At 37.7% G+C, this 18,402-nt stretch overlaps 1 protein-coding gene across 1 annotated transcript in view; it reads left to right on the top strand.

Moving 5' to 3' along the window:
* Window positions 1–18,402, top strand: part of ZFR (zinc finger RNA binding protein) — a 78,495-nt gene that overhangs the window by 52,487 nt on the left and 7,606 nt on the right. The window contains exon 17 of the mRNA XM_060092764.1: window positions 628–723. Within this exon, the coding sequence (XP_059948747.1) occupies window positions 628–723 (96 nt within the window). The remainder of the gene's footprint in view (window positions 1–627; window positions 724–18,402) is intronic.

The following is an 18,402-nucleotide window of genomic DNA, read 5'->3' as shown; positions in this document are numbered from 1 at the left end:
ATTTTTAGTGGCTATATTTAAAGTTGACTTGTTTAGGAACATCACATGTTTGTGTACATATATTATATTCCATAAGGCTGCAGATTAACTTTGCTTTAAATAATGGAATATGTGTTTAAAGCTTTGTGTATAGTTTTAAGATTTTCCCCCCCTCTTTCTCTAAGTTAATAAGTGTAGGGAATGAAAGGTGAGGAAGCAGCTGTTTGGTTTAGTGACTTTGCAGTTATGCAAAGGCACAGAAAGGAAACCAAACAGATTTCCTTAATCTTTCAGTCCCTAGACAAACTTTTTAGCTCTTTACTTTTTCTTTTATTTCTAATGTAGGCAGACTTTTTTTTGAAGTTTACTGTTTTAAATGAACACAGGTCAAGGTTCACAGGGGATCAAGAACAATTATTCTTGTATAATCTGTTTACTTTGACCTAAAATATCAGCTTTTAAATACTAACCCTGGCATAAAATATTGCTGTAAATGGCAGCTCATTGAATCCAATTTTAAGCGTGGTTATTTTTGTTTTATTTTTATCTGAGCTTCCATTGAACAGTGGTATTTTAACTTTTTTTTCGTCAAGGGATACTTTCAGTATTTCTAAGATTAATTCAGTTGGTTTTTGTGTTGCTCTCAAGGCTAGAGCTAATGGTCTGCAGTCCTGTGTGATTATCATACGTATTCTCCGGGACCTCTGTCAGCGAGTTCCAACCTGGTCTGATTTTCCAAGCTGGGTGAGTAATATGTAACTGTACGGTGTGAAAAATAAACATATAGGAAATATTTCTGCAGTTTTTTAATAGACTCATCTTACATCTAATTATCAACTTTCTTTTCATTTCCTAAATGTAGTTTTTTTCTTCCAGTGAGAAATCCTGGGGTCTTAATTTTCTGAGAATTCCACTTGATTTTCTTTCTGTATTTTCCTCTTTTTTTTTTTTTTAAACTCTCCTCACAGTGTTTATTACTTTCTTTAAAATAGGACCGATTATTAGTTGTACATACATAAAGGTACAAAGAAAGCTAAAAATGAGCTATTAATCTACCTATGCAAGGTTTTGTTGACATTTTAACAAAATAATGTATAAGGAATTTTTAAGATTTAGAAATATACATTATTCAAAATGCATAAAATTAGGAAATTCAAATAATGCAGAAAGGCACGAAGTAGAAACGAAAGCCTTCTCATCATTTAAAGGCAAGCTATCTTGACACAGTTTGTTGTGATTGTTTTCCTAGGGGAAAAAAATGCATTCATATATATCGTGTATGTTCCTTTTTTAAAAAAATATTTATTTATTTGGTTGTGCTGGGTCTTAGTCGTGGCAAGCAGGCTCCTTAGTTGGGGCTTGCCGGCTCCTTAGTTGCAGCACACCAGCTCCTTAGTTGCGTCACGTGGACTCCTTAGTTGTGGCATGTGAACTCTTAGTTGCATCATTCATGTGGGATCTAGTTCCCTGACCAGGGATCGAACCCAGGCCCCCTGCATTGGGAGCATGGAGTCTTAACCACTGCGCCACCAAGGAAGTCCCATGTATGTCCCTATTTTTATTTATGTACGTATATCCCTTTGATATTGAACTGTTTGGGTTCCTACAAGAATTCAGATAGAGAGGGATTCATTCAGAAATATAACTGAAACTACTGATTCCAGAGTTGGGTTAGAGAGAGTTGCATAGCCAGGGTTATCTTAATTCTTTTTTTTTTAACACAGGAGTGGGTCATGCTGTTTACATTGTTTGCATCTTTCTCAACAAAATGCATCTTGGAGCTCTTTGAGAGCTGTATTGACTACATGGTGTTGCCTTTGTATGGACATGCAGTATTTTATTCAACTGGTAGTCATTTGATGGACAGTTGCATTGTTTGCAGTCTTTTGCTATTAAATTTTCATTGTATTGTTATCAGGCTTTTATGAGTATTATATACATGTGATAAATGGCTAGGGTCAATTGCTATAGAATTCCAAGGTCAAAGGACATGTGTTGATTGTTACCAGAAAGGTGGATCATTTAAAACTTCCAAAAATTGTTGAACTGATCATTTCCTTCACACCCTCGCTAACTTTGGGATATCATAACACTTCTTTAACACAATAGGTAAAAAAAATGGTGTCTCATTTTTTATTTAGATTTCTTTATGTGATTATTGGCATTTGTAATTATTTTTCTCTTAACTGCCAGTTCCTTTATTTTTCGTTTTCTCAATTTATAACTCTTTCTATAAGAAATTAACTCTTATCTGTATTAAAAAATAATTTTTTCCAGTTTTTCATCTGCTTTTCATTTAATTTTTGCTGTTTTATAAAAGCTTTAAAATCTTTGCAAATTCTAATTCATTGATGTTTTATGACTTAATGGTTTTATTTCTACTTACAAAGTTCTTTCATATTTTAGGTTATAAATTATTCACACGTTTTCTTCTAGAGCTTTTTTCCCCCCCATCAAATTATATTTTCTACAGATGCTTGCTTGTTTGCATGTTTATTTAGTTCTTTAGTCATAATGCATAGCAAACCTCCTGGAAGGATGTATTTCATATTACAACAGTGGTTGTCTCAGTAGTGACTAGTAGGATTAGGTAGAGATCTGTAATGTTTGGATTTTACTAGGATGAAATATATATTTTATTACTTGTATAATTAAAAATTAATTTAAAAATCATACGTGGATTAAAGGTGGATCCAGCTATATGTTTTTCCAGACCAATTACCAATTATTCCAGTACCATTTAACATTTTATTTAGTAGTGATGTTTGTTCTCCCAATCCCCATTTTGAAATGTCACCATTATCATAAACCAGTGGTTCTCAGCCACCATCAGTTTTGCCCTCTAGGGGACATTTGGCAATGTTTGGGGATAATTTTGGTTGTCAAAACTGGTTATCAGTGGCACTGAGGAAGAGAAACCCTGTCACAAACCAAAGTTCCTTTTTTGCAGGCCTACTTCTGCAGCCCTCTTTCATTGCTCAGTCTTTTCTAGTACCAAACTCTTTTAATTTTTAAAGCTTCATAGTGTGTTTTAAAATTCTGATTGTCCTCTTCATCAGAAGTCTTCCCTCTTCATTCTCTGCTATTCATTATAAACACCATCTTACACAGAAGATTTTTGGGGGGGGAGTGCTTTTCTCATGCTTCTTTTTCTGAAAGAACTTGACTACCATTTTGTTCAGTTTCTCCGGTTCTCTTGATGATTTTTAAGTAGCACTGTATTGAATTAATAATTGGTGGAATGTCATCACTTTTATAATACTGACTCTTCTTTATGGGATGTCCTACTTATTGGAATGAATGTTACTCTCTTATTTAGATTTGAATGGGTTCTGAGCATAGTTGTTTGTACCTAGGTATTTCTCTTTTAGAGTTTTTTAAAATACCATTTTCTGGTTATTGTTTATATATGTTAAATATATTAATTTTTAACCCACCACCTGACTGCATTCCTTTATTTGTAGTAATATTTTTCATGTGATTCTCTTGGCTTGGAATCATATCTACCAATCTCTTTTCTAATTTAGTTGGTTGATACTCCTAGAATAATTATGGAATAAAAGAAATAATACTTTACATGCATGTTATGTCTTAATTGCTTTGAAAATGTTTCTAGTATATAAAGTCTGTTAAGCATGGTGGTATAGCCTTTTATTTGAGATATTTATTTCTTTGTAATGTTAGAAATGTCAACCCTCTCTTAGTTTACTAAGTAATTTTGAATCAGGAATGTAAATTGAACTTTATCGATAATTTTTCAAGGTTTCTTGACATGAATGTATAGTTTTTCTCCTTCACCCTGTTAATATTGTATATTTACAAATATATCTCCTGATATTGAGCTACCTTTGCATTCCAGAGATGATTCTCTTATATTTGAGAATAATCTTAATGAACTGTTAAGTTCTGTTTGCTGGTAGTCTATTTAGGAATTTTGCAGTGACATAAAGGAAATTTTTGTGGTTTTATTTTTGTCTTCTTTGTTAGATTTAGGATCAATAATACACAAACTCTATAAGAATAATTTAGAAGCTTTCGTTCTTTCTCTAAACTCTGAAACAGTTTTTAGTAGCATCAAAACTATATGTTTTTTGGGACTTCCCTGGTGATCCAGTGGTAAAGAATCCGCCTTACAATGCAGGGGAGGCAGGTTCAATCTCTGATTAGGGAACTAAGATCCCACATGCCACAGGACAACTAAGCCCATGAGCCACAACTACTGAGCTTGCACGCCTCAACTAGAAAGCCCACGTGCCTCACCTAAGACCCAGCACAGCCAAAAAATATATATATAAATATATATATAAATTATTTTTTAAAAAACTATATTTTTTGATAATTTATAAAATTCATGCGACATCATCAGTCACTTATAAAAGGGGTGGTGCTTTCTTGGTTTCTTTTATTGTGATTAATTGGTTTGTTTAGTTTTTCTTTCTCTTGGGGTAATTTTTGGCAACTTATCTTTTCCTAGAAAAATTGACCAATTCAGCCAGATATTCAGATTTTTAGAGTTTTGCTCTCTTAGAGTTTTAAAAATACCTGTAGCATCTTTTTTATTACTTTTAATTCTTTGATTGCTTAGACTAGCCAGTAATAGCAGTTGCTGTATAGGAGCAAAATAACAAATGGGTGTTTAGTATTTATTTGTGATGAGAATTCACTGAATTCTTAATAGATTTTAAGTATAAAAATTTATGAGCATTATATAACTTTAAATTTTTTAAGTGTTCAAAACTATAAGCATTATGCATTACCATTTTACTTCCTGATTCCTTCAACTTCAGTCCCTTCAACCCAGGTGCCCTTGAGGCTATTTCTGTTGTAGTAAGTCTAAGCTTCAGTACTTTTGAGACTGAACTCTCAGGCCACTCCTTGGCTACTCTTGGAGTTTGGAGGTCCAACACTACAGATGGCCCTTTGCCTACACCTTACTTTTCCTCTTTATCAGAGAGAGCCATAAACTTCAAGGGACCCTCTCTCCTTTGAGGGTGCAGAGATCTAAGAACTGAGTGGAAGAGAGGATGCACAGGTGAAAGGAACTTGGGGAAGATAGGCCATGACAGGGTAATGATGGGAGAATCAAGGAGGGCAAAGCTGCTGGCCGATCTGTGAAATCATGTACATATAACATAAAATACGCAAGCGTTTTGGTAGGTTAAAGCACACCAAAATGTCAGTATTTTGACATTTAAAAATCTCTCCTAGTATCATATCCTTTAGTCAGTAGTTTATCCAATTTATTATTTTTTTCCTCCCCTCAAAGAGCCAGCTCCTTGGATTTAGCTGCCAGATCTGCCATTTTCCTTAGTAATTCATTAATTTCTTATTTCATCTCTAGTTTTCTATTTTCCTTGGGTTTATTTTTGGTCTTTTACAAACTTCATGAGTTGGATACTTGTTTCATTCACTCACTCTTTAATTATAGAGGTTTTAAAGCTGTAGTTTAAGGCTGGACATAGGTTTTGGCCATATATACATATATGTGTGTGTGTGTGTGTGTGTGTGTGTGTGTAATATTTTTTCTTTTTTTTCCTATGCATTCCAAAATTCATTTTAATATTGTCTTTAAGCCAAGAGTAGTTTTGAGGGAATTTTTTTTTTTTTTTTTTTTTTTTTTTTTTTTTTTTTTTTTTTTTTGCTGTACGCGGGCCTCTCACTGCTGTGGCCTCTCCCGTTGCGGAGCACAGGCTCCGGACACACAGGCTCCGCGGCCATGGCTCGCGGGCCCAGCCGCTCCGCGGCATGTGGGATCTTCCGGGATCGGGGCACGAACCCGTGTCCCCTGCATCGGCAGGCGGACTCTCAACCACTGCGCCACCAGGGAAGCCCGGGAATTTTTAAATTCTACATGACTGAAGAAGAGTTGCTTTTGTTTTTGTAAATAACTTCTAGATTTTATAGCATATAAAAATAATGCAATAAATATATTCTATTTGCAATTTTGGGAATTTAAAAAGTTTTCTTTGTGGTCTCATATGTACAGTTTTTGTAAAGTGTGGGCACTTAAAAAATGTGTTCTCAGCAAGGTATAGCATTTAATATATACCCCTTAGTTCAACTTCCATCAATTCTGTTCATATCTTCTGTCTCCTTTCCTTCATATTTTTTGTCTACTTTATCTGTCCATGGACTGACAAAGATAAATTAAAATCTGGTATTTTGTTGTGTTTTCTACAGTTCTTTATTGTTTTGTTGCAGTAGTATTTTGGACATAGACACTTAATACAACTATGTCGTAATTGTGAATTTGAACCTTTTGCCATTATAAAGGGCATTTAATTAACACTTTCTGCTATTAGTTAATAAGCCTTGTCCATTTATTAATATCAGAACTCTAGCTTTGAGCTTCCCTGGTGGCACAGTGGTTGAGAGTCTGCCTGCTGATGCAGGGGACATGTGTTCATGCCCCGGTCCGGGAAGATCCCACATGCCACGGAGCGGCTGGGCCCGTGAGCCATGGCCGTTGAGCCTGCGCGTCTGGAGCCTGTGCTCCGCAACGGGAGAGGCCACAACAGTGAGAGGCCCACATACCGCAAAAAAAAAAAAACCCAAAACTCTAGCTTTAAAAAAAAGAATTATGGGCTTCCCTGGTGGCGCAGTGGTTGAGAGTCCGCCTGCCGATGCAGGGGACACGGGTTCGTGCCCCGGTCCGGGAGGATCCCACGTGCCGCGGAGCGACTGGGCCCATGAGCCATGGCTGCTGAGCCTGCGTGTCCGGAGCCTGTGCTCCGCAACGGGAGAGGCCACAACAGTGAGAGACCCGCGTACCGCAAAAAAAAAAAAAAGAAAGAATTATAACTAACTTACAATATTATATTAGTTTCAGGTGTACAACATAGTGATTTGATATTTTTATACATTATGAAATGATTACTGAAATAATGACCAGTTATGATTTGTTACCAAAGTTATTACAGTATTGTCAACCATATTCCCGATGTGCACTTACATCCCTCTGACTTACTTATCTTAAAGCTGGAAGTTTGTACCTCTAAATCCCCTTCACTTATTTTGTCTGTACCCCCAGCCTCCTAAACTCTAGCTTTTTATATTAACATTTGTCTGGTATGATTCTTTTTGTTTCCTTTGTTTTCTTCTGCCCTTTCCCGTAATTCTTATCCTTTTCTTGTTCTTTCTTATGTGTGAATGGGTTTCCCTCTGATTACTTATACAATTAGTTGTTGCCCTATTTATAGTTTTTTGTGGTATTTTCATCTATTTGTTTAACAATTTGAGGTAATGTTTGTTAACCTCTCATCTATAAAAGCTGAGAAAATGATCACTTCTTCATACTCCTCACATCTTTTGGGTTTTTTGTTATATTTTCTTTTTTTCATTTGTTTCATTCATTCCTTTAAGTAATGTATTAAAACCTGTTTCTTGATTTATGTCTTAATATATGCTGATTCCACTTAGAAAACAAGGAAAGTTTACACTTAATGCTTTTTTAAACCTTGAAGGTTTAAAAATAACTACATTTACCTTCTGGAGTCATATTCCCTTTGTTTAATGTTCTGTATCTGAATGTTTTCATGCCAACCATTAGATCTTTTACTGGGGCTTCCTCTTTTTATTACTTGATTGACTGCATTTTTATCATCATATAGTTTTTATCAAAAAGTGTTTTAATTTTTTAAAATTTCTTTCATGTTTGAGAATCTTTGCCAGTTACCATTACTTTATTGAGAAATATATTGTTAGGTCACAATTTTTCCTCCTCCATTTATTGGTGTTGCTCCATTATCTTCCAGCACTGAGTATTACTAAATCTAAGTCCAGCCTAATTTTTTTGCCTTTACTTTTTCTACAGGCTGCTGAAAAATTCTTTATCCTTGAATTTTAGTAACTTAACCAAATTATGTCTTGGAATCTGTTGTTCAATGTCAGCATTTCATTGAAAACTTTGTCCTTTTTGCCCTGCAGATTTGACAAATTATTAATATGATTCTCTATTTTCAGGGACACCAATTATCCTTATATTGCATTGCCTTTGTCCTACATATCTATTATCTTTGTGATTGTTTTTATCTTTGTTCTCTTTCCTCTTTTGTCCCCTGTTATTGTTTCTTTGGCAGTAATTTAGTTTCCAACTATGTCCTAATCTTCTTTGCTATTTATAATTCATTATTAGTTCTATAATAATGTTATTTTGCATTTCAGTTTGCTTAATTAGCTCTGCAGTCTTCCTTTTCATCTCAACTTTGAGCTCTTAATTTTATTGGCTTTTTGTATTTATCAAGTTCTCTATTACTCAGAATGTTAGCAGGTTATATCTTCATTTCCTTAAATTAAGATTCTTCCAGAATAGATTATATTTTAATAGATATTTTTTAAAGCACTTTTTGGTTCACAGCAAAACTGAGCAGAAAGTACAGAGTTCTCACATACCGGCCTCCACCGTACATACATAGCCTCCCCCTCAATATTTGCACCAGAGTGATACATTTGTTGTAACAAGTGATGATACTTGTTACAAGCAGTGACATACTATTATTGCTCAAAGTCCATAGAGAGTAGTTTTTTGGTTTGTTTTTTTTTTTTTTTTTGGCTGGGTTGGGTCTTTGTTGCTGCACACGGGCTTTCTCTAGTTGCGGCAAGCGGGGGATATTCTTTCTCTAGTTACAGTGCGCGGGCTTCTCATTGTGGTGGCTTCTCTTGTTGTGGAGCATGGGCTCTAGGCGTGAGGGCTTCAGTAGCTGTGGCATGTGGGCTCAGTAATTGTGGCGCACGGGCTTAGTTGCTCCTCGGCATGTGCGATCTTTCTGGACCAGGACTTGCACCCATGTCCCCTGCATTGGCAGGCGGATTCTTAACCACCGCACCAACAGGGAAGTCCCAAGAATAGATTTTTCATCTCTATTTTTCATGCTATGTTCCTCCCAAATGCACAGATGTTGTGTCTGGTTTGTTTCAGTTTTTTCATCTCGTTAGTGCTTAGCATTGTCAGTTCCATTACAAAATCATCCTTTTATGCTGAGACAACCAAACAAGAACTGTCTTTGAATGTATCCACACCTTTTAAAATACTTCTTTTTCTTCCCCCATGAGCTCTACTTTGAGGATTGCTTATGGAAAGGAGTAGGGTTTGGCTGCACGTAAACCTTGGGCCTTTTTTTGGCCATGTTGTGTGGCTTGCAGGATCTTAGTTCCCCCACTAGGGATTGAACCCAGGCCCCAGCAGCGAACGCACTGAGTCCTAACCACTGGACCACCAGGGAATTCCCAGACATGGGCTTTGTTTATCCTATGTCCTGATTGAATGTGCTGTGATAGTCTGTGAGGTGGATTCCATTGGCACACCTTTACACTTCAGGTTTCAAACCCAGGATGGCCTCCTAGAGGCTTTGCCTATGCAGAATCTGCTCTGTTTGTTTCCTAAACCTATTCACCATCTCCTTTCAACAACAATTTGTTTCCCTGAACCAACAGAGGGTTTTGGGTATGTGAAGCTGCTTTGGGACACTTGTGTTGAGAATTCACAGCCACCTTTGATACTAATTTTCCCCTGCGTCTTACTCCTTTGGAAGATCTTACATTATTTATTTTTTCTTTTATCTACATGTTAGTCAAATGTCTATTTATTATTAGATATAATTAGATGTGGATAATTGGAATTTTTCTACTCTTCCTTCCCTGTCTCCCACAAAGACTCTTCAACTTGATAAATACCATTACAAGCACTTGTCTGTATAAAAGGTGTTTTAAGTGATAGAACACTGACATCACAGGGCAAATAACTAACATTCTTTTAGCTGCAGGAGAATCGGCAAGTTGTACTTGGACTGTATCATCTCACTCACTTTAGCTTAAAAATAATAACTCAGGGGCTTCCCTGGTGGCACAGTGGTTGAGAATCTGCCTGCTAATGCAGGGGACACGGGTTCGAGCCCTGGTCTGGGAGGATCCCACATGCCACGGAGCAACTAGGCCTGTGAGCCACAACTACTGAGCCTGTGCGTCTGGAGCCTGTGCTTCACAATAAGAGAGGCCGCGATAGTGAGAGGCCCGCGCACCGCGATGAAGAGTGGCCCTCGCTTGCCACAACTAGAGAAAGCCCTCACATAGAAACGAAGACCCAACACAGCAAAAATAAATTAATTAATTAATTTAAAAAACCTAAAGATAATAATAATAATAATAACTCAGCACTTGCCTACCCCATAACAGAAACCATCTACTTGAGCACATACACATCACCAAATCACCAAAAGCTGTTAGTAAACTTTTTTAAAGAAGACTTGACAGTTCTGGGACTTCCCTGGTGGTCCAGTGGCTAAGACTCTGTGCTCCCAATGCAGGGGGCCAGGGTTTGATCCCTGCTCAGGGAAGTAGATCCCGCATGCTGCAACTAGGAGCCCACATGCTGCAACTTAAAAGATCCCACATGCCTCAACTAAGACCCAGCATAGCCAAATAAACAAAATTTTTTTAAAAAAAAGGACTTCCCTGGTGGCTCACTGGTTAAGAATCCGCCTGCCATTGCAGGGTACATGGGTTCGATCCCTGGTCTGGGAAGATCCCACATGCTGCGGAGCAACTAAACCCGTGTGCCACAACTACTGAAGCCTGCGTGCCTAGAGCCTGTGCTCAGCAACAAGAGGAGCCACCTCAATGAGAATCCCGTGCACCGCAATGAAGAGTAGCCCCTGCTCGCCGCAACTAGAGAAAGGCCATGTGCAGCAACAAACACCCAATGTGGCCAAAAATAAATAAATTTTAAAAAAAGAAGAAGGCTTGACAGTTTTTATTAAGAATTGTTGAGTGTGAAATAAAGTACTGTGCATCAACATGTGTATGAGTATGAAATAAAGTGCTGTGCATGTGCAAAAATATAACATCCTACACATGGACTTAGGAGTGGGAAGTTTGTCATGCATGTATCTTCACCTGTGTCCACTGGAATACAGAAATGGCTTTTATACAGACAAGTGCTTGTGATGGTATTCATAAAATCCTATTTTAGTAGCATAAACATTTTTATCTGTAAAATTGGAGTAATAGTTGTATCTACCACCAAGAGGTGATTATGATGATTAAAATTGGTTAATGTATGTAAAGGCTTAGAACAGTGCTTAGCATATAATAAGCACCCACTCAGTAAGTATTAGTTATATAATGATGAAGAGGCTAACTTAACTACTATTACAATTAGTTGACCAAACTTCCTAGGGTTTGATATTTAGATTGTTTCCAGTGCATTGAAGATAAACAGCTTCACTGAATATTTTTCGTGTTTTCATTAAGTGAAAGAGCCCTATTGTAAATCTTTAGTACTGACATTACTGGGTTCATTAGTATGTGGCTTTGAACTTGCCAACTGTGTGATTTTTTTTTTTTAAAGAAAGTTTTACAGGTATACACTACCACCAAATGAAAGTACCTGTGTTACCGTAATCTCCCAAAGTATTTTTTTTTCATAGCCCTTTACCTCTATCAGAACTAGAAACTACTATCCAAGGAAACTAGCTAATGTTATCTGTCTGGGTCAATAGTGAAGGATATTTATTGAAATATAGTTGTCTTTAAAAAAAAAAAAAAAAAAACAGGTTTGAGTCGGTCAGACCTGGGTTTAAATCCTAGCCCCTTAAGCTTCTAGTTGTATGACCTTTTAACCTCTTTAAGGTTTTCTGTGTTTTTTTTGTTTTTTTTTTTTTTGCGGTATGCGGGCCTCTCACTGTTGTGGCCTCCCCCGTTGCGGAGCACAGGCTCCGGACGCGCAGGCTCCGGACGCGCAGGCTCAGCGGCCATGGCTCACGGGCCCAGCCGCTCCGCGGCATATGGGATCCTCCCAGACCGGGGCACGAACCCGTATCCCCTGCATCGGCAGGCGGACTCTCAACCACTTGCGCCACCAGGGAGGCCCAGTTTTCTGTTTTTTAATCTTTAAAATTGTGGTATAGTGGCATCTAGTTGTGAGAAATTAAATGAAATCATTTATTTAAAAGTGCTTAGCATGGTGCCTGCCCTTTACTAAGCATTGTTCTTCTTACTACTATTAAAGATGGGAAAGAAAAATATATACCACATGAATGTTTTTTAAAGCAAATATTACAATCCTAGGTTTCACGTCATTTAATAGGTAATATTTAAGAGAGCTTTTTTCTTTAAATAACTTAAGCCACCAAGATGCTTCATACTGCAACCTAAATAACCATTTTCCTAATTTGATTCTGTTTGTCTTTGATGTTGTCCTTTTACTTGTTTCTTTTTTTCCACATCTTTTTTGGAGTATAAATGCTTTTAAATGTTGTGTTAGTTTCTGCTGTACAATAATGTGAACCAACTATGTGTATACATATATCCCCATATCCCCTCCCTATCCCATCCCTCTAGGTCATCACAAAGCACCAAGCTGATCTCCCTATTCTATGCAGCAGCTTCCCACTAGTCATCCATTTTACATTTAGTAGTGTATATACGTCAGGGCTACTCTCTCACTTCATCCCAGCTTCCCCTTCACCACCCTGTGCCCTCAAGTCTGTTCTCTACATCTACGTCTTTATTCCTGCCCTGCTGCTAAGTTCATCAGTACTGCTTTTTAAAATTCCATATATATGCATTAGCATACAGTGTTTGTTTTTCTCTTTCTGGCTTACTTCACTCTGTATGACAGACTCTAGGTCCATCCACCTCACTACAAGTAACTCAATTTCTTTTCTTTTTATTTTCTTTTTAATATTCCATTGTATATATGTGCCACATTCTTTATCCAGTCATCTGTTGATGGACATTTAGGTTGTTTCCATGTCCTGGCTATTGTAAATAGAGCTGCAATGGACATTGTGGTGCATGTAGGTTGTTGTTGTTGTTTATAACATCTTTATTGGAGTATAATTGCTTTACAATGGTGTGTTGGTTTCTGCTTTATAACAAAGTGAATCAGTTATACATGTACGTATATCCCTATATCTCCTCCCTCTTGCATCTCCCTCCCACCCTCCCTATCCCACCCCTCTAGGTGGTCACAAAGTACCGAGCTGATCTCCCTATGCTATGCGGCTGCTTCCCACTAGCTATCTGTTTTACATTTGGTAGTGTATATATGTCCATGCCACTCTCTCACTTCGTACCATCTTACCCTTCCCCCTCCCCGTGTCCTCAAGTCCATTCTCTACATCTGCGTCTTTATTCCTGTCCTGCCCCTAGGTTCTTCATAACCATTTTTTTTAGATTCCATATATATGTGTTAGCATACAGTATTCGTTTTTCTCTTTCTGACTTACTTCACTCTGTATGACAGACTCTAGGTCCATCCACCTCACTACAAATAACTCAGTTTCGTTTATTTTTATGGCTGAGTAATATTCCACTGTATATGTGTGCCACATTCTTTATCCAGTCATCTGTTGATGGACATTTAGGTTGGTTCCATGTCCTGGCTATTGTAAATAGAGCTGCAGTGAACATTGTGCTACATGACTCTTTTTGAATTATGGTTTTCTCAGCGTATATGCCGAGTAGTGGGATTGCTGGGTCGTATGGTAGTTCTATTTTTAGTTTTTTAAGGAACCTCCATACTGTTCTCCATAGTGACTGTATCAATTTACATTCCCACCAGCAGTGCAAGAAGGTTCCCTTTTCTCCACACCCTCTCCAGCATTTATTGTTTGTAGATTTTTTGATGATGGTCATTCTGACTGGTGTTAGGTGATACCTCATTGTACTTTTGATTTGCATTTCTCTAATGATTAGTGATGTTGAGCATCTTTTCATGCATTTGTTGGCCATCTGTATGTCTTCTTTGTAGAAATGTCTGTTTAGGTCTTCTGCCCATTTTTGCACTGGGTTTTTGTGATATTGAGCTGCATGAGCTGTTTATATATTTTGGAGATTAATCCTTTGTCAGTTGCTTCATTTGCAACTATATTCTCCCATTCTGAGGATTGTCTTTTCATCTTGTTTATGGTTTCCTTCGCTGTGCAAAAGCTTTTAAGTTTCATTAGGTCCCATTTGTTTATTTTTGTTTTTATTTCCCTTACTCTAGAAGATGGGTCAGAAAGGATCTTGCTGTGATTTATGTCGTAGAGTGTTCTGCCTGTGTTTTCCTCTAAGAGTTTTATAGTGTCTGGCCTTATATTTAGGTCTTTAGTCCATTTTGAGTTTATTTTTGTGTATGGTGTTAGGATGTGTTCTGATTTCATTCTTTTATATGTAGCTGTCTATTTTTCCTAGCACCAGTTATTGAAGAGGCTGCCTTTTCTCCGTTGTATATTCTTGTCTCCTTTGTCGAAGATAAGGTGACCGTATGTGCGTGGGTTTATCTCTGGGCTTTCTATCTTGATCCATTGATTTAGATTTCTGTTTTTGTGCCAGTACCATACTGTCTTGATTACTGTAGCTTTGTAGTATAGTCTGAAGTCGGGGACCCTGATTCCCTCAACTCCGTTTTTCTTTCTCAAGATTGCTTTGGCTATTCGGGTTATCTTGTGTTTCCATACAAATTGTAAAATTTCTTATTCTAGTTCTGTGAAAAATGCCATTGGTAGTTTGATAGGGATTACATTGAACCTGTAGGTTGTTTGGGGTAGTATAGTCATTTCCACAATATTGGTCCTTCCTGTCCAGGAGCATGGACTATCTCTCCATCAGTTTATGTTATCTTTGATTTATTTCATCAGTATTGATAATTTTCTGAGTACAGGTCTTTTGCCTCCTTAGGTAGGTTTATCCCTAGGTATTTTATTCTTTTTGTTGCGATGGTAAATGGGATTGTTTCCTTAATTTCTCTTTCTGATCTTTCGTTGTTAGTGTATAAGAATGCAAGAGATTTCTGTGCATTACTTTTGTATCCTGCAACCTTACCAAATTCATTGATTAGTTCTAGTAGTTTTCTAGTGGCATCTTTAGGATTTCCTATGTATAGTATCATGTCATCGGCAAACAGTGACAGTTTTACTTCTTTTCCAGTTTGTATTCCTTTTATTTCTTTTTCTTCTCTGATTGCTGTGGCTAGGACTTACAATACTATATTGAGTAAGAGTGGTGCGAGTGGACATCGTTGTCTTGCTCCCGATCTTAGAGGAAATGCTTTCAGTTTTTCACCATTGAGAACGATGTTTGCTGTGGGTTTGTAGTATATGGCCTTTATTACGTTGAGGTAGCTTCCCTCTCTGCCCACTTTCTGGAGAGTTTTCATCATAAACAGGTGTTGAATTTTGTCAAAAGCTTTTTCTGCATCTGTTGAGATGATCATATGGATTTTATTCCTTAATTTGTTAATATGGTGTATCACATTGATAGTTTTGCCTATATTGAAGATTCCTTGCATCCCTGGGATAAATCCCACTTGATCATGGTGTATGATCCTTTTAATGTGTTGCTGGATTCTGTTTGCTAGTATTTGTTGAGGATTTTCGCGTCTGTGTTCATCAGTGATTTTGGTCTATAATTTTCTTTTTTTGTGACCTCTGTCTGGTTTTGATATCAGGGTGGTGGTGGCCTCATAGAATGAGTTTGGGGAGTGTTCCTCCCTCTGTAATTTTTTGGAAGAGCCTGAGAAGGATAGGTGTTAACTCTTCTCTAAATGTTTGATAGCTTTCGCCTGTGAAGCCATCTGGTCCTGGACTTTTGTTTGTTGGAAGATTTTTAATTACAGTTTCAATTTCATTCCCCCCCTGTGATTGGCCGGTTTATGTTTTCTAATTCTTCCTGGTTCAGTCTTGGAAGGTTGTACTTTTCCAAGGATTTGTCCATTTCTTTCAGGTTGTCCATTTTATTGGCATATAGTTGCTTGTAGTAGTGTCTTAATGATCTTTTGTATTTCTGCAGTGTCAACTGCGATCTCTCCTTTTTCATTTCTTTTTTTGGGGGGGTGGTACACGGGCCTCTCACTGTTGTGGCCTCTCCTGTTGCGGAGCACAGGCTCTGGACGCACAGGCTCAGCAGCCATGGCTCACGGGCCCAGCCGCTCCACGGCATGTGGGATCTTCCCGGACCGGGGCACGAACCCGTGTCCCCTGCATCGGCAGGCGGACTCTCAACCACTGCGCCATCAGGGAAGCCCTATTTCTAATTTTATTGATTTGAGTCCTCCCTTTTTTTCTTGATGCGTCTGACTAAAGGTTTGTCAATTTTGTTCATCTTCTCAAAGAACCAGCTTTTAGTTTTTTTCATCTTTGATATTGTTTTCTTTGTTTCTGTTTCATTTAGTTCTGCTCTGATCTTTTTTATTTCTTTCCTTCTACTAATTTTGGGTTTTCTTTGTTCTTCTTTTTCTACTTGCTTTAGGTTTAAGGTTAGATTGTTTGAGATTTTTCTTGTTTCTTGAGGTGAGCTTGAATTGCTGTATACTTCCCTCTTAGAACTGCTTTTGCTGCGTCCCATAGGTTTTGGATCGTCGTGTGTTCATTGTCATTTGTCTCTAGGTATTTTTTTCTTTCCTCTTTGATTTCTTCAATGATCTCTTCGTTACTTAGCAGTGCGGTGTTTAGCCTCCATGTATTTGTGGTTTTTACTGTTTTTTTCTTGTAATTGATTTCTCATCTCATAGCGCTATAGTTGGAAAAGATGCTTGATACTATTTCAGTTTTCCTAAATTTTCCAAGGTTTGATTTGTGACCTAAAATGTGATCTGTTCTGGAGAGTGTTACATGTGCACTTGAGAAGAAAGTGTATTCTTCCACTTTAGGGTAGAATGTCCTAAAAATATCAATTAAGTCTATCTGGTCTATTGTGTCATTTATAGCTTCTGTTTCCTTATTTATTTTCTGTCTGGATGATCTGTCTATTGGTGTAAGTGGGGTGTTAAAGTCCCCCACTATTACTGTGTTAACTGTCGATTTCTCCTTTTATGCCTGTTAACATTTGCCTTATGTATTGAGGTGCTCCTATGTTGGGTGCATATTTATATTTGCTACGTTTTCCTCTTGCTTTGATCCCTTGATTGTTATGTAGTGTCCCTCCTTATCTCTTGTAACAGTCTTTATTTTAAAGTCTATTTTATCTGATATGAGTATTGCCACTCCAGCTTTCTTGTGATTTCCACTCGCATGGAATATCTTTTTCCATCCCCTCACTTTCAGTCTGTATGCATCCCTAGGTCTGAAGTGGGTTTCTTGTAGACAGCATATATAAGGGTCTTGTTTTTGTATCCATTCAGCCGGTCTGTGTCTTTTGGTTGGAGCATTTAAACCGTTTACATTCGAGGTGATTATCAATATATATGTTCCTATGACCATTTTCTTAATTGATTTGGGTTTGTTTTTGTGGGTCTTTTTCTTCTGTTGTGTTCCCCACTTAGAGAAGTTCCTTTAGCATTTGTTGTAAAGCTGGTTTGGTGGTGCTGAATTCTTGTAGCTTTTGCTTGTGTGTAAAGCATTTGATTTCTCCATCGAATCTGAATGAGATCCTTGCTGGCTAGAGTAATCTTGGTTGTAGGTTCTTCCCTTTCATCAGCTTTAAATATGTCCTGCCTCTCCCTTCTGGCTTGCAGAGTTTCTGCTAAAAGATCAGCTGTTAACCTTATAGAGATTCCCTAGTATGTCATTTGTTGGCTTTTCCCATGCTACTTTTTTTTTTTCGTAGTACGCAGGCCTCTCACTGTTGTGGCCTCTCCCGTTGCACAGGCTCTGGACGCGCAGGCTCAGCGGCCATGGCTCGCAGGCCCAGCCGCTCTGTGGCATGTGAGATCTTCCCGGACCGGGGCACGAACCCATGTCCCCTGCATCGGCAGGCATACTCTCAACCACTGTGCCACCAGGGAAGCCCTCCCTTGCTGCTTTTAATATTTTTTCTTTGTATTTAATTTCTGAGAGTTTGATTAATGTGTCTAGGCATGTTTGTCTTTGGATTTATCCTGTATGGGACTCTGTCCTTCCTGGACTTGGTTGACTATTTCCTTTCCCATGTTAGGGAAGTTTTCGACTATAATCTCTTCAAATATTTTCTCAGACCTTTTCTTTTTCTCTTCTTCTTTGGGACCCCTGTAATTCAAATGTTGGTGTGTTCAATGTTGTCCCAGAGGTCTCTGAGAATGTCCTCAATTCCTTTCATTCTTTTTTCTTTATTCTGCTCCCTCACAGTTATTTCCACCATTTTATCTTCCAGCTCACTTATCCGTTCTTCTGTCTCAGTTATTCTGCTATTAATTCCTTTTAGAGTATTTTTAATTTCATTTATTGTTTTTTTCATCACTGTTTGTTTGCTCTTTAGTTTTTCTAGATCCTTGTTAAATGTTTCTTGTATTTTCTCCATTCTCTTTCCGAGATTTTGGATCATCTTTACTATCATTACTCTGAATTCTTTTTCAGATAGGTTGCCTATTTCGTCTTTATTTATTTGGTCTTGTAGGTTTTTACCTTGCTCCTTCGTCTGTAACATATCTTTTTGTCATTTCGTTTTTTGTTCTTTTTCTGTTTTTGATGGGTTGGGCTGTATTCCTGTCTTACTGGTTGTTTGGCCTGAGGTGTCCAGCATTGGAGT

This window comes from Mesoplodon densirostris, chromosome 3 (genome assembly GCF_025265405.1).
Source record: "Mesoplodon densirostris isolate mMesDen1 chromosome 3, mMesDen1 primary haplotype, whole genome shotgun sequence".
Classification (NCBI taxonomy): Eukaryota; Metazoa; Chordata; class Mammalia; order Artiodactyla; family Ziphiidae; genus Mesoplodon; species Mesoplodon densirostris.
This window is presented reverse-complemented; position numbering and strand designations above follow the sequence as displayed.